This window comes from Ochotona princeps, chromosome 20 (assembly GCF_030435755.1).
Source record: "Ochotona princeps isolate mOchPri1 chromosome 20, mOchPri1.hap1, whole genome shotgun sequence".
In the NCBI taxonomy this organism is placed as follows: Eukaryota; Metazoa; Chordata; class Mammalia; order Lagomorpha; family Ochotonidae; genus Ochotona; species Ochotona princeps.
The window spans coordinates 9744856-9766967 of NC_080851.1; the positions used below are offsets into that span (position 1 = coordinate 9744856).

General features: G+C 45.1%; 1 protein-coding gene across 4 annotated transcripts in view; it reads right to left on the reverse strand.

Moving 5' to 3' along the window:
• The window catches only part of CDK6 (cyclin dependent kinase 6), a 191018-nt gene that overhangs the window by 92303 nt on the left and 76603 nt on the right, over positions 1–22112 (reverse strand). For all 4 annotated transcript variants that reach the window (XM_004582299.4, XM_058678225.1, XM_058678226.1 and 1 more), the window contains one exon: positions 4994–5161. In XM_004582299.4, the coding sequence (XP_004582356.2) occupies positions 4994–5161 (168 nt within the window). The remainder of the gene's footprint in view (positions 1–4993; positions 5162–22112) is intronic.

Below are 22112 nucleotides of genomic sequence, written 5' to 3' on the forward strand. Positions count from 1 at the left end.
ATGGGAAGTACTTTAGAAATGTTGATTTTAGAATAATTTTAAACATAATCTTAGCTACCCTTCACAGCCATTCTGCCGGGTCTGTGTGTATTCCTGAAGCACTTGCCACTCAGATTATGTAACTGCATGACTCATGACTTACATATCATGTATAAACAAGAGGAAGCACCTCCCTGTAACCTGTTTGCTTTGGTTTTCCAAAACTGTAAGATAATTCAACATGGGCTACAGACATTAGTTTTTCACGGCCTCCGAGAGACTTTCCTGAGAAAAATAACTCCAGTCAGGAGCTAAGCATCCTGATTTTCCCCCTCCCACACACAATTCCAGCTTCTCCTTGAACCACAAGAGGACTCATACAACACTCTGGGAAATTCCGGTCCACAGTGTCCAGGGCTCTGCTCGTCCACCTGCAGAGGGTGAGGACATAATCCATTCTTGGGAGGAAAGATGGACCCAGACAGTGGGTTGGGGAATTCCAGCAGCCTGAGTGTGGTTGAAGAGAGTGTTTGGGTTTCAGGGGCCTTTTTCCACGACTCCTGAGTTCTGGGCTCCATGCAGGCAGAACAGGCTGAGCCAGGTTCAGTGCAGGGGGAGACCCAGGTCAGAGGCCCCTCTGCACTCTGTTTATTGTCTATGTTGTCACCAACCACAACTTAATTCATAGCCTTTAAAGGAATCGGTATAAACCATCTTTAGTCTAAATGGGTGCAAGGACATGTGGGGTTGTATACTAAGAAGCAACAAGCCAAATCCCATAAAGACACCTGATAATCACAGCCCAGTGAAGTTAGGCACCTGAAAGGCACTAAACCCTTTAGAGATCACCTTCCAGTTTATCAGATGGAGACCAGCTAATCATTTGGCCCTCTGTGATATGTACCATCTACAAGAACAACTGTGGTCCATACTTAAAAGGATTGTTTTAAACTAAGTTCTACCCCAAGAGGCCAAAAAACCAGGTACATCCCTTTTATGAAAAGGGTAACAGGACCTTATAAAGATTAAGATATCAGGGGTTCTACCCTAAGACACCAAGGAAGCTCACTTGTTTGCAATAGTCAGTTTCTCAATGGATCCAGAAAGGATGCCTTTCTCTGAATAATGTATGGTGCACCTGGGGTCAGAAATCACGCAGGACCTGGTGCTGCAGCCTAGTGGCTAAATTCTCTCGCCTTGTATCAGCTAGGACCCCATATGGTGCAGGTTTGTATCCTGGCTGCTCCATTTCCCTTAGAGCTCCCTGCTTGTGGCCTGGGAAAGCAGTCGAGGATGGTCTAAAGCTTTGAGATGCTGCACCCGCTTGGGAGATCCAAAAGAAGCTCCTGGCTCCTGGATTTAGATGGGCTCAGCTCTGGCCGTTTCAGCCACTTAACACTAAACCAGTGGATGGAACACCTTTCTTTTTGTCTCTCCTCTCTCTGTAGATCCGATTTTGCAATAAAAATAAATAAATCTCTTTTTTTTTTTAAAGAAAGGAATCATGCAGCAGTAGTCCATCATCTAGTAGGTGATGATCTGCGCTGCAAACTCTACTCCCGCGAAAGTGTAGCTCACATGTGAAAACAAGCAGATGCTTCAGCAGGAAGCTAGGAACAGAGGCCATTGTCAGTGGTCCAAATACAAAAATATAATATAAACACACATATGTCAACATGGATGCACACACATAAAAAGCGCCTAATCATTTTTCCACTCTTTCATCTACAGAGTGCTGATTATCTTAGAAGATGATGATCCGTCGTCTAAAATTGGCTTTAATACTAAAACATAATGAGTTAAAAACAATATCCTCAGGGCAGGTCCTGTGGTGCAGCAGGTTTGCTAGCACTTGGGACAGCTGTACCCATAGCAGAATGCCTGGGATCCAGTTCCACTTCTGCTTCTAACCCAGCTCCTGCTATTACAGACACCCCAGGTGGTAGAGATGACAGCTCACATAGCCAAGTCCCTGTAGTCCACCCCAGTGGGAAACTCCAGACGGAGGCTCTGGCCTGGGCTGTTGTGGACACTGAGGACAGAAACAATGCAAGGAAGATCTCTTTTTTTTTTTTGCCACTCTGCCTTCTGAATGAGTAAACCTAAAAGAAAAAGAACTTTACACATTAAGTAATGAGGTACATTCTGGAATCTATGGCTCTCTGGTCTGCACAGGAAGTTTGTTTTACATGTGCATTTCATTCGTTAGGCTTTTAACAACAGCAAAGCTGTGAACCTCAGTTCAAGTCAGCCTTTCACTCAACCATGGGCACTTTCAAGACTGTGAACATTGCTACGTACCAACGAGCCATCAGGACAAGGGGCAGCAGGGACTCAGACGTGTTAAGGTCTATGTTCTCCTGAGTCTTATCAGCTTAATATGATAGGGGTCCATACTGCAACCCACCAAATGAGAGCACTGTGTATGGAAAATAATTCCTTCCTTATTTTATTTTCTTATAATGGAACTGTGTATTTGTCAACTCACACACTCAAAAATAAGTTCCAAGTGTCTAACATTGTGCACTAGGCCTCGGAAGACACAGCAAGCACCTGTGAAGTAAAGCCTCACACACCTGTTATCAACCTGGCAGAAAGTGGTCTGAGGAATGGTCTCCATAGGATGTTACTCTAGGGGTGGGGAAGAGGGCAGGATTCATTTCTGTAGTGGGTGGCAGAAGCAGACTTAATAAGTCAGGAAAGGCAGGTGAGATTTTTTTTGGGGGGAGGGGGTCATGTCTTATGGCTGTGCAGTATCGGTTTTCAACCAGTTAACTTCTAATTCCTTTAATATTCCACAAACTAAGCTGACTCTCAGTTCCTGTATGACATAACCTACTAAAAAAAATGTGTATTTCCAGGAAGTGGAGTGCACCCTTTTTTCATTAAGAGATGCTAAAAATACATACCAGTTCAGTCTAGAAAACTGAGGTTCTATGTTTTCATATCACCACATGTATGTCAACCAACGTATCCCTTTAGGTAGAAAAGTGTAAAACAGTAAAAAAAAAAAAAACCCTTTTAAATGCAGTCCACTATTCAAAATACATTCTCTATTACTGCCATTAAATTCCAGCTACCACTCTTTCAAAGTAAAGTATGAATCTGTGCTGGTGTGTTTCCCAGCTGCTGCTGTGTTTTACTTATGTCACCCCATAGCTACAGAGTACACTGTACAAACCAGACATTGAAAAATCACGGGTTTCTGGATGCCTTCCCTCTTTCCTCTTTCTTTGAAATAACTTGTCTTTGCAAAAATTTTCCAATTTGAATACATCAACTTCTAGCAAGAACAGAACATTCACCAATGTCACACAATTGGTGGAGCTGGACCATCCATCTTTACATGCAGACAAAAACTAAGGAGGCTTCCTGTTTTTCTCCACAGTGCTTAGTGCCCACTGGGGAGATTTAAGTGACGTGTCCTGCTTGGTTACAGCTCATCTTCCCCTCCATTCATGTACCCAAGGCGACCAAGTTCCTTTCATCAGCTCCCCCGATGAGTGCCTGGCTTGCAGAGCCTATTCAAACTTGTCCCAAGGGTCCCCAAACAACACAAGCAACAATTTCCTAGGGAAGCCCAAAGCCTACCTCACCCTTCCCATCAGGGAAACATACAGACTCGGCCCTTTCTGGTGAGATTACGTAAGAATACAAGCGCTGGCTTGACCCCTCTTAGAGCACAGACCTCGCCTTTCAACACCAACGCTCAGGTGCCCCCAAAGGACTGGTGATTACAGGGCAAAGTAGAAACTGGCAGCATTGATCTTTCAACATGGCTACATGTCCCCAGACTTGTCTGTAGAGATTCTACCTAGGAAAGGTATATACTATTGGGAAAGTAAGCGGCCTTCCACACATAAACTGGTGTGTTCAGATGTCGACTGGGGGCTCGGGTGGAACAGCAGGACACTTCTCTGAGTGTGATGTGCTCCCGAGGCGGCTTCTCGGTCTCAGAGAATGTCTCACTTCTGCTCCCTGAAGCTCCACTTTTCAACAGGAGCATTCCCAAAATTTGGGGAGATGATTTTTCCAGTGTGTAACTTTATATGCTAAGTGTCAAGGGCTCCATCCCCTAAACCACCAGGACAATCCCAGAGACCAGTGGATCTTTCTCAACAAGACCCCTAGCTCAGGGCAGTGCTGCCTTTGATTGGAGGGCCATATTGATGCCAAAGCTGGACCCTACGGAGTCTTTGCTTTTAAGGTCTAATTTAACATCTTCCAGGGCAGTATTTCTGCAGCCACCATCACATCAAAGGGGTTTTTCTACATCAACTTCCTCCCTAAGGTAAGGGACCCAGACCGGCCCACGGCCCTCCATGGCTTGTTAGAAGGCTGCACTGATCACCCACTGTCTGCAGGAGAGGTCTCTGGCAGAGCAGGGTAATTCATACACACTCCTGGGCTGCTCCTCTGAAAGTCTATGTGCAGCTCTGTACAAAACTCATCTCAGGAAATACAAGGAGAAAGAGAAGCCGACCAAGGTCAGTGGCCACTGGGGTTTTGCACACCAAATGAGACAAAGCACAGGATGTCATAGCTATCATTCTTTGTCCTTGGCCCTGTTTCTGTTCTCTTGGAAGAAGGCTTTGCCTAGCAGGATGGTGCTATGTCTTCAGGGGTCATCCGAGTTCACTGCAGATTTCTTATCTCCTCAACGGTTGGCACCAGAGCTTCCAAGGAAGCCTGTCACACACTTCTCAAGGCAGGCTCATGTTCCCGGCATTCCCTCTGCCCTAAGCTTGGCTGTGTGTTCCTTAGGTATTACAGACAGAGCTCTGAACCCACTGGTCATGGCCCAAAGCACTTGGTGACTCGCAAGTGACTGCTGTCTGGTAGCTATCTGTGCAATGCGGCCTGTCCACAAGTCCAGCGAGAATGCATCCCCATCTGCTACATGAGAAAAGGACACAGACATTCTCCCAAACAACCATGGGGGCCTTAGGAGGGGCGCCACGTGTCGCTCAAAGACAGACAGGGATTTTAATGAAAAGATGCTGTGTTCACTCACCACCGAGGTAAGAGCCATCTGAAAACTGTAGATGCGGGCCAGGCCGAAGTCGGCCAGTTTGATTTGTCCATTGCTGGTCACCAGAATGTTCTGCGGTTTGAGATCGCGATGCACTACTCGGTGAGAGTGAAGAAAGTCCAGACCTCGGAGCAGCTGAAACATCATATCCTAGACAAAAACCAAAGGGGAAAATGAACAGAGGCTCCTGTTGGAAACACAACGCATGGCACAGCTGGCATCTGGTAAATACTGGCAGAGTGAATTAGAGTCCGTCTCCTTCCCTACCTCTGTACTCATCTAATCTCAAGAACACTACAAAATGGTTCACCCTCGATCTACATTTTATTGTGAAGGGACAATTTAAAAAGGTTCTGGATGGTATAGGAAACTAGAGTGTCCCAACACTAAGTGGTCACTATGTGTCAAGCACTCTTCTAAGCACCTTCTGTGTAGTAACTCATTGAAACCACACTGCAACAGTGAGGTAAATAACATTACCACTGCTATTTTATAGGTGAAGAAACTGATCCACAGAAGCAGACCAGGTTGTTAGCCTGAAGTCACAGCACTAAAAAAAAGTCTGATTTACACTAAAGCCTGGAAAACTGGATTCAAATGTCCAACACAATCCTTTATTAGATCCTTTTGTTGAATAAGAGAATATGTAAAAGGGGAAAATAACAAACCCTGCTTCATCAGATTACTGTATGTAAGGAGCTGCATGCAGCAGCAGGCTGCAGCCCCGGGGCAGCCATGCCCACTACCACTCAATGCGACAGAAAGCACAGAGGCCTTCAGGCCTGACACTTGAGGAGCCATGCAAGTAGATACAAGAACTACAACTCGGCACCAGTGTGTGAAAGCAGGAACTCAAGACACTGGCCACAATCCTCTCCAATCTGGGGTCGCTTACGATTTGAATGGTGTGCATGAGGGAGGATGGGACTGTTCTGTTCCCACGAAGGTTAGAAAAACAAAAAGGCAGAATCAGGGAGCTCTGAGGCGTGACCCTCCACCCCTCCAGGGAAAATGTGTGTGGGTTTTGGCCTGGGCTCCTCCTTCAGGGCTGGGAGCTCTGGCTTCACACACCCTCATGTGTTTGAAATCCAAGCCTTAGTCTTTCTACCTGGAGAATGGTAAAAGTGATGTTTTCTTCTCCCCCAAAAACAAAATTTTGTTTGGGGGGAAACAAATTTAAATTGAAGTAATGTATGCCAAATGGATAGGCAATTCCTGGCACATGTTCAACAGCTGGTAATTCATCCACTTGAACCAGCATGGAGTAAGTCTGCCTTGCTCATATGGCATTGTCCAGCGAGTGGAAGCCACCAAGTACAAAACCTCAAAAATCTGAAAGAATGAATTAATCAAAAGGTGCATCAAAATGAATAAGAAGGCTGAGCTATGATAAAAAGGTGTGCTATTTTTGTGTATTTATACAAGCATGTACTGCATTCTTAATTACAAAATTGACAAAATGTGCCTGCATGTTTAATAACAGAAATTTGTAAGTTTTTTGAAATCCACAGTAAGAAAAATCACTCAAAATCCCATTGCTCAAAAATTTCACTGTTAAGAAATTTCTTCTACTCTTTAAAAAAAATTACATGTATTATCATATTTATATGTAGAAGTCTTTCAAGTAAAATGGCTATTATTCTGTTCTATTATTTTGAGTCTCTTTCAAATTCATCACGAATCAAATTCTTCTCCCATGGAATGTTTTCTACACAACTGGTAACAGTTGTACTTTTCTTCCCTGGGATATGCCACCATCACCATTTACAGCATGCTGGCCTTCCAGGACAGGTCTCTTTCTCCTTGGAGAGGCTAAGATAGGTCAGAATCAACGGCAAACATTGCTTCAGACCGCAGGGCAGGCAGCAACCCACATGTCTGCACTAACACGCACCATGTCGTTGGCACCTGGAGAACTAAGTTGGTGCTCTACAGGTATTACCACTCTTTAGATTGTTGTGAGAAAGCTGAGTTTCCTTTTAAGCCTACAATATCTAGATACAGCAGAGTTCTGAACCCATTAGGTCCAAATTAACGACCTGAAAAACAAAATTTTAGGGGAGTATTTAGAGGCTAAGATATCGGCACTCCATACAGGATGGGGTTATCCTCAGTCCTGGCTGTTGACTGCAGTTTCCTGCTAATGCAGGCCCTGCTGGGTAGCACTACTGGCTCAGGTAACTGGGTTCCTGCCTGCTCATGCGAAAGACCTGGATGGGGCCCACAGAAGACTGTGACCTGGCTTGGTGTGGTTCACAGTGAAGGGAGTGAACCAATAGTTGGGAGCTGTTTGTCTCTCTGCCTGTTGAAGAACACACACACACACACACACACACGAAAAGAGAGAGAAAAAAATCTTGCCAAAGGTACTGGCACTGTGACACAACAAATGAATCTGACTTGCAATGCTGGCATCCCCTATAAGAGCACTGGTTCCAGGCCCAGCTGCTTAGCTTCCCATAAATCCTTCTGCTATTGTACCTGGGAAAGCACCGCAAGATGACCCAAGTACCAAGGGGGCTCCTGCACCCACGTGGGAGAACTGAATGGAGCTCCAGGCTTTTGGCTTTGGCCCAGTCTAGTCTTGGCCACTGTGACCACTTGGGGAGTCAGCATGTGAAAAATCACTTTTTCTCCTATTACTCTCAGTCACTCTGCTTTCTAACTAGATTTTTAGAGGGAAAAAAATCTTGTCTAAAAAGTCTTATTGCTTTAATTCAAATGTTAGGATGATGAGCACCATGGTCCCATGATGGGCATGGCCTGGGGAACACCCCCCAGTCTGTCACCATCGTTCAGGGGGACGCCTCGTTTCAAAGGTAAAATGAATTCAGCTATGTCAGAAACCCTCTCCCAATTACAGAGAACAAGTGAATCAGCATTACACAAGGTTCAGAAAAACAGATTTTCCTTTAGAGTCCCGTGAAGTGCTTTAATCAAGGGCATTTCAAAGGACTCTGAACTTTAGCTTATTGTCTGTCCTAGTTCGATTTACAGAATTGTGAGAGACACACTCTAAATTAGCTCCTTGAGATGCTGATCTAAATCTGTCCCACACAGACTCACATAGTTCACAGTAACCCTAGTGATGGGATGGCCAGGAGATGTCAGCTACGGCCAGGCAAGGCTCTTTAAGTTAAAAACAGTTTTAACAGTGTCCCTTTTTACATTACAAAGTGTGGTTATGTTATTAAAGGTCCGAATAGCGCAGCACACAATGAGGCAGCAGTCACTTGGGCTTCTGTGGCCTGGAAGCGTGTCTCAACAAGACACACCCACATGGCACCAAGTCTGACTCTGAGGCTCTCTTGGTGGGGCGCCGGGCTCAGTCAGCTCCTCTGGAAAGCACAGGAGCTGCCTGGGTACTACTTCAGTAGTGGATTCTTGGTGTTATCTCTGAGCTCTGGGCTTCTGGCTCCTTTAACACCAAAGCAAATGGATCGACTAATAATCGTTTCTACTGCGAACAAGATGTATCACTCGGCTTTCTCTTCCCTCTCTTGTTGCGAAAGGAATGAGCTCCCATTTGCAGGTTCCCTCCCAACTCCCCATAACAGCTGTGGCTAGGACAGGGCTGAGCTGGGCACTACTGCATTTTGAGTGATTCAAAGGCAACAAGAAAAAAGCCTGGTAAGAGTGACTCTTGGTGTAAATTTTACTAATCAAATTTTGTATTCTCGTATAAGAATGGAAAGATTAACCACTTTTCGGAAGCAGTGATAATGCTGAGAAAGTGAAGAATCCACAGCCGCTAACTAGAAACTAAAAGACAAAAACAAAAAATGACTTATTTCCAGCAAGTCTGAGAACGTGAGTGTCTGAGAGACAAGGCAGTGACTAAAGCGGGCAAGCAAGAGGAAGGCATCACTGCCTCGTCTTCACTGCCCAAAGTCATTAGGAATGGAAACTTCCAGCAGGCAACCCTAGCAGCCAGCGCAGGACACAAGGATCAGCACTGCGTCATAACAAGAGGATGGAGAAGTGCCTAGGTTGTTGGCACATGACCCAAACGGTTCATGTCCTAGCACACTGCTTGGAGATGCTTTTAACAACGCTCTTCTAATAAAAATCAATAAACCTTTAAAAAAAAAAACCACTAAATACCACAGTGTGGCCATCTCCCCATTCTCTGCAATGAAATTATAATGATATGCTTAGGCAAAACACGTTTGCCATTTTTACCAATTCTCCCTCTCAATTCCTTCTTTTGAGAATTATCCCTTTTGACTTCCCTCCCATCCAAAGAGGGTAATGTACCAGAGAAGCTGTTTTTTTTTTTTCTAGGGTGAAATATTATTATTATTTGCCTGCTGTAGCTGACTCTGGTGGTTGCCAGTGGTAAAGACTGGCTCAAGCCAATCCAATTTTTACTTGCCAGAAACGGATCCAGAGATGAATGTGAGATGCAGGTCTATTGGAGGGTCGGGGAAGGCAGAGGCAGTAGGACTTCAAGTTTCCATCTGCTGCTTCACTCCCCAAATGGCCTGCTACACTGCAATGCCAGCCCCTCCATCCCCTTTCCAGTGTGATGATGTTACACCGGCTAAGTTGCTACAGCCTGAAGTTCACGTCCTGAGTGGGGACTGGGAGAGGAGGAACAGGTGCAGCTGAGAGCTTTCTTCTGTTCTCTTCTTACCCAAGAGGAAAACGCTTCCTGAGTCTCTAGTCCTAGGAGCCTTAAATGGTAAAGCCGTCACAGGCATCTCATATGAGCGTTGAGTCCCGACGGCTCTGCTTGGGAAAGCAGTACAAGACTGCCCAAGTACTAGGGCCCCTGCATCCACACGGGAGCCCCAGAAACAGCTTCAGGCTCCCGGTGTTGGCCTGGCCAAGCCCTGGTCACTGTGGTCATTTAGGGAGTGAACCAGCAGATGACAGATTTCTCTTATCTCTTCCTGTAACTTTGCTTTTAAAATAATAATGCATAAATCTCGGCATTAACTCAGAGCTGCTACATGCGTTCTCTTTCACTTGGAGCTACCACCCCTCCCCCAGCCAGTAGGACTTGCTCCAACTTTATTCCGGCTGCCCATCATCACACCTGCTTCCTTTGACACTGCACCCCTGCCGGGAATGTTCACATTCCCTTCCCTGCTACTACCTGCTGCTAACTGCCCACCTCTTCTCTGTCCCCTCGCTCTTTTTCCTGCATAATTTCTGCATCTCTAAGGTCACTGGGAGGTGCTAGCCTTTAACCCAATTCCAATTTGCGCCATTTATGTAACATATACAGCTTTTCTGCTTTATAAATGGAATATCAGTAATGCAACTTTTTTTATGGATTTATTTTTATTGGAAAGTCAGATACACAGAGAGGAAGAGAGACAAAGAGGAAGATCTTCCATCCGTTTGCTGATTCGCTAAGCGGCTGCAACGGCTGGAGCTGTGCCGATCTGAAGCCAAAAGCCCGGAGCCTCCTCCAGGTCTCCCACGCTGGTACAGGGAGCCAAAGCTTTGGACCATCCTTGACTGCTTCCCAGGCCACAGGCAGGGAGCTGGATGGGAAGCGGGGCTGCTGGGATCAGAACTGGCAACCATATGTGATCCAAGCATGTGCAAAGTGAAAACTTTAGCTGCTAGGCTACTGTGCCAGGTGTAGTAATACAATTTTCTAAGTACCTTTTCCACATCAGGATGTACATTGAACACCCAACTTTTAATTTTCAATGGTAGTGTGCTAAGGACTTTTAGCAGTTGTTACACTGCCCACCCATTTTAAGTGCTACTTTGAACTAGATTTTAGCTAAATTAACTGAACTGGTTCCTGGGCTTTTGCTTTTATTGCTGCTTGGCTTGGTGCAGGTAGAGCATCTCTCTCCTTTAATTATTAAATAGTTGGAATATATTTAAACACTAGACAGGTAAAGTTTCCTCTTTCTGTTCTTTATACAATATTCCTGGGTATCCTTCCATGACATGAGTCTATGAGTCAGGAGTGATTTTAGGATCACTTCGCTGAGTTCCCATGCCCTCAAAACTCCCTTTGCTGTTACTGATCTAAAAATCCTGAATAGATTAACCCAGGGGTAATGGGAACTTTTACAACATTCTGTGTTTCCTCTTAAGGGCATGGATTTTATCCTTCCTCCAGTGCAGCCCACCAAATGTTTGCCTACTGCTCTATAGTTCTCAAATTCTTCTTTCAGCTTCTGGGAGTCTGACCTTTTTCACGTGCAAACCAGATCTTGTATCAGCTCACTCCTCTGCCTACACTCCTTCAGAGCCCAGCCAGTTCTCTTGCCTAGCTTGCTGCTGCCTCATGCCTCATGTAGGACTGGTGTGAGGAAGCACCTGCCATGGGAGACAAAACTTGCACAGGCCTCGAGGAAGGCAGACGATGGCAGGTGTGTAGGCATCTGGAGACCAGCAACAGCCCGTCTGTGTCTTCAGATCACCCTCCTGGACCATCTTTGGAGGGCTCTGCTCAAATCCCTGGTCAGACAGTGGGTAAGCTTGGGCCTGTGAGTCAACCTTTTGTCCTTTCACATCTAGCCTCAATGTCCTCATTTGTAATCTTGTAAGGTGGCTGTTAAGAGTCCAAAAGAGTGTGTGAAACCTCCTGGTTTGGGTAATAGGATAAGATTAAGAAGTGGCTCTGGGGGCTCATCCCATGGCATTGTAAGTTAGGCTTCCATCTGCAGTACTGGCATCCCATATGGGCGTCGCTTCGCATCCCGACTCCTCCACTTCCTATCCAGCACCCTGCTTACGGCCTGGGAAAGCAGCAGATGGCCCCTGTACCCATGTGGGAGACTTCATGGGGGATCCTAACTCCTGGCTTAGGATTGGCTCAGCTCTGGCCTTTGCGACTATTTGTGGATCAAAGAACTTTTTCTCTGCAGCCTTCAAATAAGAATAAGTCCTTAAACAAAAACAAAGAAGTGACTCTGCCATCTACTATCAGTAATACCACAAGTCCCCCTGGTTGTTCCAGTATCTTTCTTAAACACTCATTAAGGCCAGTGTAACTAACTGTGCACATGTTAACAGATACACTGCTAAAACGCAGTAAACCAAGTGCTATACTGACTTGGTAATTCTGAAGATCTAAGGGTGGCCAACATTTTAGATTTGGAAGAGTCCTTCAAGATCATGTCATTATGCACTCTGTGCATGACACGTCTCTTTTAAGTAACTGACATTCTAAAGTTTCCTACATCGCTTTTTACCTATCCCCAGCTAGGTTTTTCCATGAGGTTCTCTGACCACTGAGATTCTTTCAAACTGTCTTTCAGGTGCCCTTACAAGACAATAACTGCAGATGCTAAGAATGCAAATAGAAAATGTTACTTTGCACAATCTATTCAGAAGCTACTTTTGAATAAGGCAAAACAAGCATGAATTTTCTTCCATCATTTCCTTTGGTTGCTTTCCCAGCCTCGCAAACATATGCAGAAGCATTCGCGACACGATTTCCTTGTGTTACCCATTAATGCTGAGCCGCGTGCATTCCGATGCAGCGAGGGGGAGAGGAGCAGCTGAGGACTCTGGAAAGAACACTTCGCTTCATTTGGTCAAGAAACGGTCTTTACAAGGGTTTTTATGATGGGTCATAAAACACTGCTTACCACAATGTACCTCTTCCTCGAGACAGAAAAGCAAAGCCCTTGTAGAGGGGAGAAGCTGAAAGCAATACCAAGACAGTCCTTGAGGCTCCTCCCCATAAACACATCTGGGAGCAGTGTCTGTTCCGGCTGGAGCTGCAAGCACAGCTGCTTTAGGGGACTCCAGAGAGGCACACAGCATTTCTTAGTTCACGCTGTGGCGCACACTGGAAGTTGAAGCTGACTGTCAGGATGTGTTGCTAGGGGAGGGCCACCATGTGCTCTTTGCTCCCAAGATCCTGGTCTAGAGGAGGAGGCAGCTTTGGGTGCTGGGGGAGCGCAGAGGCCGGGCGAAAGGAGACTGCTTGGCGCAACGGGGCTGAAGAGCTATTCAACCAGACAACCTGAAACCATCCAACGATCAGAGGAAAACATAGGAGACATTCTGCAAGATACAGGTATGGGTGAAGACTTCTTAGCAAAGTCACCAAAAGCACAGGCTAGTCAAAGCCAAAATAAACAAACGGAATTACAAACTAAGAAGCTGTGCACAGCAAAGGAAACAATCAACAAAGCAAAGAAGCAAGCAACAGGATTAGGATGGGAAAAAAGCTTTGCACACTACACAGCACATAGAGCACTAATAGCCAGGATTTACAAAGAGCTTCAGAATCTCAGTGTCACCGAAACAAACAACCCTGTGAAGAACCGGGGGAAGGAAATGAGCAGACAGCTTTCAAAAGAACCAATTTAAACAGCTTAATGACACATGAAAAAATGCTCAGGCTCCCTAACTATTTGGGAAATATAAATAAAAACCACATTGAGTTTCCTTCTACTGAGACTGATCTACATATAAAACTGTCCTGATAACACCTGCCAGTGTGGATGTGGGGAGAAAAAGGTACTCCAGTGTTGGTGGGAGTGCAGGCTAGTGCAGCCACTATGAAAGTCAGTACGGACAGTGATAAGACAAGTGAAAGTTGATCTACTCTATAACCCAGCTATCCCACTGCTGGGAATATAGTCAAAGGAAGTGAAATCTGCATATGAGAAAGTGACCTGTAACCCTATAGTTACAGCAGCACAACCCACGATAGCAAACATATAGAAACAACCCAGGTGTCTGTTGAAAGAGGAATGAACTCTGGTACGTTTACTTCATGGACTACTATTCGGTCATTAAAAACAATGAAACTTCACCATGTGCAATAAAATGGTCCCAACTGGAGACCATTAGGCTCAATGAAATAACCCAATCACAAAAGAATAAATATACTATGTTCTCTCTGATATGAGGCACCTTCACACAAAGTGCAAAACAAATAATATGGGTAAACATGTATATACATATCTTCTCACACGTGAGTTATGAAATGGAGACTAGTATATTGGGAAGTGAATATACATTGCAGTATGCATCTCTACTCCCAATAAAACTGTCAAATACACCTTGACAATGTGAACTAGATTTTCTACCACTGCCTTTACCTACAATGCCATGACTAACTTAAATAGCAGAATGCTAGTCTTGTGACTGTTGCTAAAGGATTATATGATTGTAATAATATGGACGGAAAACAGAGTGGGTGGGAGAACAGAGACGGATTAAGGGGAAGAGGAAGGGGAATCACTATACCCCCAAAGTCATAAAATGGAAAATAAAAAAAAAAATAAAAAAAATGTCACAGGGTAACGCTGTAATTGGCACTGCCCAGGGAAGACAGGTATCCCTAGAGCTGGAAGCTCTTAGCTGGGCTTAAGGGTGTTCTTTCCCAATGTAAGGGATTCTGGAACTTATGGCTTAAAAAATTATTATTTATTATTTTTATTGGAAAGTCAGATTTATAGAGAGGAGAGACAGAAAGATCTTCCATCTGCTGGTTTCCTCCCCAAGCGGCTGCAATGGCCAGAGCTGAGCTGATCCAAAGCCAGGAGCCTTTTCCAGGTCTCCCACGTGGGTGCAGGGTCCCAAGGCTTTGGGCTGTCCTCGACTGCTTTCCCAGGCCACAAGCAGGAAGCTGGGAAGTGGAGCAACTGGGACACGAACTGGCACATGTCTGGGATCCCGGCACATGCAGGGCAAGGCTATCGCACTAGGCCCAACCCAACTGGCTTTTTAAAAAGGGCCCCCTCCAGCCTTCCAATGTTTTCTTGGCCTAACCCCCAACCCCACCCCACCCCACCTGAAGTGGGGTGCTTGGTCCTCCTGTTTACTCACTCCTGGTTTGCAGGGCATCTGCTCTGGGTAAGTCCTTATTCTGTTGTCCTCAGTGCCTTCCACAAACACTGGCTGTCTCTCTGGCTTCTCTGTCTCCTTGCTTCTACACAGATGCTTCCCAAAGCCTATGGCATTCTCAATCCTACCTCGCCTCCTCCTCCCTCACTTGCTGTGGCTGCCACACCTGCTCACATTCTTATGTATCTTCACTCATGACACTTGGCCTGTTCTCTCAAGTCCACGTGCACCAGTTTTCAAGGCCTCTTGCAGTGTTTTCCAAACTATCCCACTGTCATCTCAATCTGTTCCCAAATGACAACACTTCTTCAGCCCCATCAAACCTTGCACTTTAGTCTTTATTTCTTATCACCAGTCACCCAAATGATGACTCAGAAATCCATCAGGTTTGTTAGAGTCCTCTCTGCCCAATCCAATCACAAGGCATATTCATGATCCACATTACAGTAATTAGTCTCCCAGTTACATAGGAAATAAGCCTTTTTTTGGGCTCTGCCATCACCGGTAACTTTCCTGGAGCACCACGACAGTGATTCCAACATAGGTGACTCTTAACTTCTAGCATTACATGTTGTTAACCTTTTCGTCATGGTGCTAACACACCTTTATAAATATCAGTCTGATTTGCACCAAAGTCCTCTCCTGCTCCCAGCGATGCTTAGCTTACCACACTAAGCATATGAATGCTGAAGGTCTGTCTACCTCTGGTTCCATTTCCCCCTCCCTGGTGGGGACAGGCGCTACCTCAGCTCCATCCTTTCGCAGTGCTGCTCGCTTTTCCTGGGAAGCTCCTCCAGGTCCCTAACACATGCATTGCATCTGTTTGGCTCCTTCTGGGTTGCCCTCCAGAGGAAAAGAAGTCTTGGCCAAATCCCAGACCATTCTCTTCACATTCACAGGCTAAACCTGGTTCTCCACTTCTATAATCCCAGAGTTCCGAACACAGTCCTGGTACAGAAGGTATTCTCCACTGTAACTGTGACATCTTTCTCCCCAGATTAGATCCTTTTGATATTACAAAAAGCAATTGTAAGTGGGGTGGGGTGAGATGAATAAAGCAGCATCCTAGGCACATGGGTTTTCTCAGGGGTTCTTTACATAGATTACTTAACTCACCCAGCAAAACCACTCACTGACACTCAGCCCATCTTTGTGCCATGGGCCAGTTTTTGCGACAGGTGCTAAAAGGTCTTATGGATCTGGCAGGGGAGGGAGGGAGGCTGAGGAGCGGGGAGCCTCACTCCCAAGTCCACTCCCCTGGAAGGAAGCCGGGTCTTGTCCTGGCCTGGCAGGATGGCGGTGGGGGTGAGGGGATGAATCAACACTGCTGTACAAAAATGGTACAAGCCAACAACTGCACTTGGAGAAATTCAGCCTACAGAACAACCAGCACGCAACTGTCCTGGGACAATACAAAGTAGTACAGTGTGATTTTGTCTGAAAGAAAAAAAAATAAGAACAGCTAAAATAACTTCAAGTAATGGGGCAGTTAAATAAAGAGATGTGTTTACAATGTAACATCAAGCAATCATTAGCAAGAACAAAACTAGTTCTAATACGGAAAACAGAAAAACTGTCAGGCACATTAGAGCTCAATTCTATTTTGATAAAAGAAAAGTGTTCATGTTGATGTTTAGTGTGGCTTTCTGTGTTGGAATGGCCAGATAAAACACATATTACTCAGGTAAATTTGAATTTCAGGGGATGGCATCTGGGGCCATGCGTTAAAGCCACTACCTGTGATGATGCTCGCATCCCATATGAAGGTTGGTCTGAGGCCTGGCTGCTCCACTTCTGATCCAAGTCCTTGCTAATGCACTTGGTAAAGCAATGGAAGACGGCCCAAGTGCTTGGGATCCTGTATCCACATAGGGGACCCAGATGGAGAGCCAGACTTCCGGCTTCAGCTTGGCACAGGCCTGGCCATTGCAGGAATTTGGCGAGTGAACCAATGGATGGAAGATCTCTTTGCCTTTCCAATAAATAATCTTCAAAAAACTTGAATTTCAGATAAACAGTAAACAAATTTGTTAGCTTTAGTGGGTCCTATGTAATATGTGGGACATACTTATATGCAAAAAATGACTTGGTATTTCTCTGAAATGAAATGTAAGTGGTTGTTCTTATTTTATTTGTTACATCTGATAATCCTAGCCTAGATAAATAGAAAACTGCCGGGAAGGGACACAGCTACACCCTCTGCCAGTGGGTGTGACACAGAGAAACTAAAGGAAGAGATTTCTGCTTTTGTATGTGAAGTGTTTCAAGTGGCAGAATCATATGTAAGATTCACTTTCTTGAATTCTGAATTCTTCAATTAATAATAACACATGGTACAGACACATACATACAAACCTTTTACCAGCCATAAGTTGATGTTAGTACCCAGCAATCTTGAAAAACACAATTTTTTAAAACAAAAATTATTTATTTTGAAAGAGAGAGAGAGTGACCTCCCATCTGATGGTTTACTCCCCAGATGGCTGCAGCAGCCAGTGCTAGGCCCCGCCACAGCCAGCAGCTTCGTCTCGTCTACCTCCGCTTTCCCACACACATTAGCAGGGTGCAGGAGGTGGGATGCTAGAACTGTAACAAGCGTTTAACAACAGCCCCCCTCCACTAAATTTTACTTTCAGACAAACAACAAATAATACTTTAGTGTAAGCATGTTCAAAATATTGCATAGAACAGACTGACGTTACATTTTAAAAACTTATATGAAAAATTCAATTAATTGGACACTCTATTTTTATAATTTGTCTAAATGTAGCAAACTTACCAACTACTATTACTCCAGTCGCTTCTGAAGAGTTAACTTCTACTGTGAGCTTGCTGCCATATTTGGTTCTGCGGACTGTGTGAGATACACACACTTCACATTCACAGAACCAGTCTGCACTAGTGTTCCTGAAACTGGTTCTTTCCTCCCATGCAACACTGCGCCTCCACTTCTTCCTTGCTTATATTATTCTCTTAAGCCATCATGAGAGAATTCCATACCATGCCACAGTCAGTTCAGCATCCCTCCTACTGATGAAAACTAGTTCCTTCCACTTTTCCCAGCAGAATTAACACCATAGGAGACTTTGATTCACAACTCTGTTTGCACTTATACCAGGATTTCTCTAATAAGACAGTCAGTGAAAGCATGCATTTTAGGTACTGCCAGATTACAGACCAAATGCAGTACCTATCTGTGCTCCCACCAACACTATATAACGCTACCCCTTTCTCAATAGTCTCACCAATACCTGACATTACCAAACTTGTTCCTTGCTTGCTTCAACTGACCAAGAGAAACTACTTTTCATTTCTTGGACTATTGTGAGATTTGAACAACTTTTTGTATTTATTAATCAGTTATCTTTCTATATGCACAAAATCTCTTTTTTAAAAAAAGATTTATTTATTTTTATTGCAAAGTCAGATATACAGAGAGGAGGAGAGGCAGAGACAGAAAGATCTGCTGACTCCCTCCCCAAGTGGCTGCAACGGCTGGAGCTGAGCTGATCCGAAGCCAGGAGCCTAGAGCTTCTTCCAGGTCTTCTACATGGGTGCAGGGTCCCAAAGCTTTGGGCTGTCCTCGACTGCTTTCCCAGGCCACAAGCAGGGAGCTGGATGGGAAGCGGGACCGCAGGGATTAGAACCGAGGCTCATATGGGATCCCCACACTTCTAAGGTGAGGACTTTGGCCGCTAGATTACAGCACCAGACCCACAATCTCTTAACATCCTGACTCCACAATTCACTTGGCTGTGTGCTATTTTACACAATCCCTCTCCTCCCTCTTGAACAATGGAACATTTTCCTCGGCCAGGACTTCGGCTCCCCTCCTGGATCCCTCAAAGCTGACCCTGGGGGCTCGGCAATGGCAGCCACGGATTCTTGTGGTGCCCTCAGCTCTAATTTTCTAATCCAGGCTAAATCCAACAAGACTATGAGCAAAGTAAGCACCTTCTCCTCCAGATCGACATGTCTACTTATCTATCTCTCCTCTCCTAGACTTGGGACTCTGAGTGCCAGCAAATACAGCAAGTCTCTATTAGCTTTCGTTGGTTTCCAACGTCATCACCGCTGCTGCGGCCGTTCTGGGCTTGACCCCCTCACCTCTCACACGAGCACACTGTAATCAGAGCAGCTGCCCTGAACCCCACAGTGTTAGGGCCCACCGCCTGCTCAACAGCTGCCACTATGCCCAGGCCGTTCTCCTCCCCCACAGCTGGTTTGTGACCCCATCACGCTGCAGTCCATTGCTCTCTGTTAAACGGTTTCCTGTCCTCCTCTCTCTGGTTCTCCCCAACCCACCCACGGCCTCTCCCCAAGTTGTCAACTGGCAAACCAGGAGGAGGACCCCCAACCTCTGGTACAAGGCCTGTTGTCACTTGGATCTCAGAATAACATCCTCAAGGTTCTACAAAATAGTCACTTTTGAGGCTGGCATTGTGGCAGTAGTGGATAAATTGCTGCCTGCAATGGCAGCATCCCACACGGGGGCTGGTTTGAGTCTCAGCTGCTCTTCCTTCAATCCAGCTCCTTGACAGTGGCCTGGTAGAGGCAGCCTGGATGAGCCAAGCGCTTGGGCTCTTACCACCCAAATAGGAGAAGCTCCTGCAAGATCCTCCTAGCGCCTGGCTTTGATTTCATCCAGACTCAGCTGTTGTGGCCGTCTAAGGAGTGAACTAGCACATGGAAGATTTCTCTGTCTCTCCCTCTTTTACATAGCTCTCTCAAAGAAATCTTTTCTTAAAAAAATCTGTCACTTATCATGAAAGTGAGGTCCTGGGGCACTTTCCATTTCTAACTCTCACTTGGCAGTTGTCATGGATTCCCTTATATGGTGGCTATTTCTCTCTGTATTTGATTTTCCCTGCCCCAATCTTAAACTATCCATGTAAACCGTGTTTGAAGATATGTTCATATTATATAGCACAGCAGGCTGGATAGTCTGCACAAAAGCCTGCAGAATATATTAAGTATAAAATTGTATATCTTTCCTGGATAAACTTTCTTGTTTCCATTTAAGACACACCAACAAAAAAAGCTGGTGCATTTTAAATATATCAAATATTAGAATCTTTTAAAATTAGCATTTCAATTTGGCCAGCTGCCATCAGGAAAATACACTGCATTAAGAAGGGAAGGAAAAGGCACAGACGTGAAATATGCTAGACAATTCCCAGGGTTTTCACTTTTTAAGTGTTTCATTACACAATGGAAAATTCTTGAAATCAACTCCCTAAGCTTACAATAGCATTTAGTGTGTTCTATACTTAGAGAATTACAGATGAAAGTTTATAGGATTCGAGTTCCCAGAGAATCAATTTTTTTTTTAACTGCAACTCAGAAAGCAACTGTTACTTCATCAGCAATAGGTGGAAGGAAATACAAAAAAAAAAAAAAAGACATTTTATAATCAACACAAGTCCAAACCAAAGAGAAGAAGTGCCTTCTGGGGAGAACATTCAAGGGACCTTGTGAATTATCAAGGCTTCTATGCCGAATCCACTTGGTATCACTTCACAGACACATTGACCAGCCACTGGTGTTGCAGTTTGCTTGGCCTGCACTGTGACCACATGGGTCTTTATGTCTGAAACCAGAATGAACACAAAAGAATGACTGTCATCTTTTATATTGTCAGGCCATTGGACTCGAGAAAATGAACCATTCCTTTTAACTCATTCAGTTTAATCACTGCTATAAATATATATGTATTTTTTTTACAAGAGGGTGTTTTAAAACTTTATTTGAAAGGCAGAGTGACCAAAAGAGGCAGAAACAGGAGATTTCCACCTTCTGGTACTCCCCAGAGAGCTGCTGCAGAGAGCCGGAAACTGTCCAGGTCCCTCCAGGAGGGAGCAGGAACCCAAGCACTGGAGCCATTATTCACCACCTCCCAGGTGCATGAGCAGGAATGCCTGATAGGATGAAGAGACAGAAATAGGACCAAGAGGAGGAACCTGACCCCAGCACTCCAACATGGCAATATGGGTTCCCAACTAGCACCTGACCCAATGTAACACAAAGCTCACTTCGGTTCCATATTTTGGTCCCTGTTGTACAGATTAGGAAACAGAGGCACTGAGAAGTGAAATGACTTGTTTATTAGGTCACACAGTAAGCAGGTGTGCAGAGGGGCCTCCCCCACCATACCAAGTAAATAACATGAAACAGGCAGACAGTGACTCCTGGTGCACCACATCTTAAAGTACTGGAGTATCTCCCCAGATCCAGTCCAGGTATGGCTTCCTGTCTGAGGCTCCAGAGAGGACAACTCTAACTACTCATACTCCACCCTGAACCTACTTATTCAGAGCTGTGCAATTAACGTTCGTGCAAAGTTTGCAAGATGGCTTTATAACTAAATCAAAGGAAAACATAAAATACATGTTAGTGTCTATAACCTGCCCTGACACCCTTCGAGGCAGACCCTTGCTCCTGTCATCGAAGGTGTGCATTTTATCCTTGGAGCTCCCTCTGCTTCTCCTCCGCGTGTCTCATGTAAGGCGTGTCTGACTGCTCTGCAGCCCTCACGTCGCACATCCTGTGGGTGCTGGAGACATTCAGCATAAATATCTCTAACAGAGAGAATTTGATGTTCAGAAGATGTGCAGTTAAGTGTTTACAGAAATGCATTAAAGCCGTGTGTTTATCCAACTTAAATCTGATCTATTTATTTTTATTGGAAAGGCAGATACACAGAGAGTAGAAAAAACAGAGAGGAAGATCTATCTGCTGGTTCACTCCCCAAGTGGTCGCAACAGCTGGAACTGAGTCAACCCAAAGCCAGGAGCTTCTTCTGGGTCTCCCACACATGGGTGCAAGGTCCCAAGGCTTTCAGCCATTCTCACTGTTCCCAGGTCACAAGTAGGGAGCTAAATGGGTATCCGGGCCACTGGGACATGAACCAGTGCCCATATGGGATCCTGGCACATGCAAGAGGAGGACTTTAGCCACTAGGCTTTAGCGCTGGGCTCAATTTGCAATTCTTATGGGACAAATAAGTTAACTGCTAGAAGCTCCAAGAGAAGTAACTGCAAAGGACAAGAACTCTGATGAGGCCTAAGTGCTACTGAAATGAAGCAGGTAGATAGGAATCACTGCAGTCCTTTGTAAGGGAAAGGAAGTCGATGTGGGATGGAGAACAAAATGTGAAGAATGAACGTTCTAGTGAAGACAAGTATTGTTGATTCCTGGGTTAAGTCAGTAAGAATAAGAGTAATTTTACTGGGCTCGGCAGCGTGGCCTGGTGGCTAAGGTGGCGAGCCTTGATCCCATATGGCTGCTGGTTCTCATCCCGGCAGCTCCACTTCCTCTC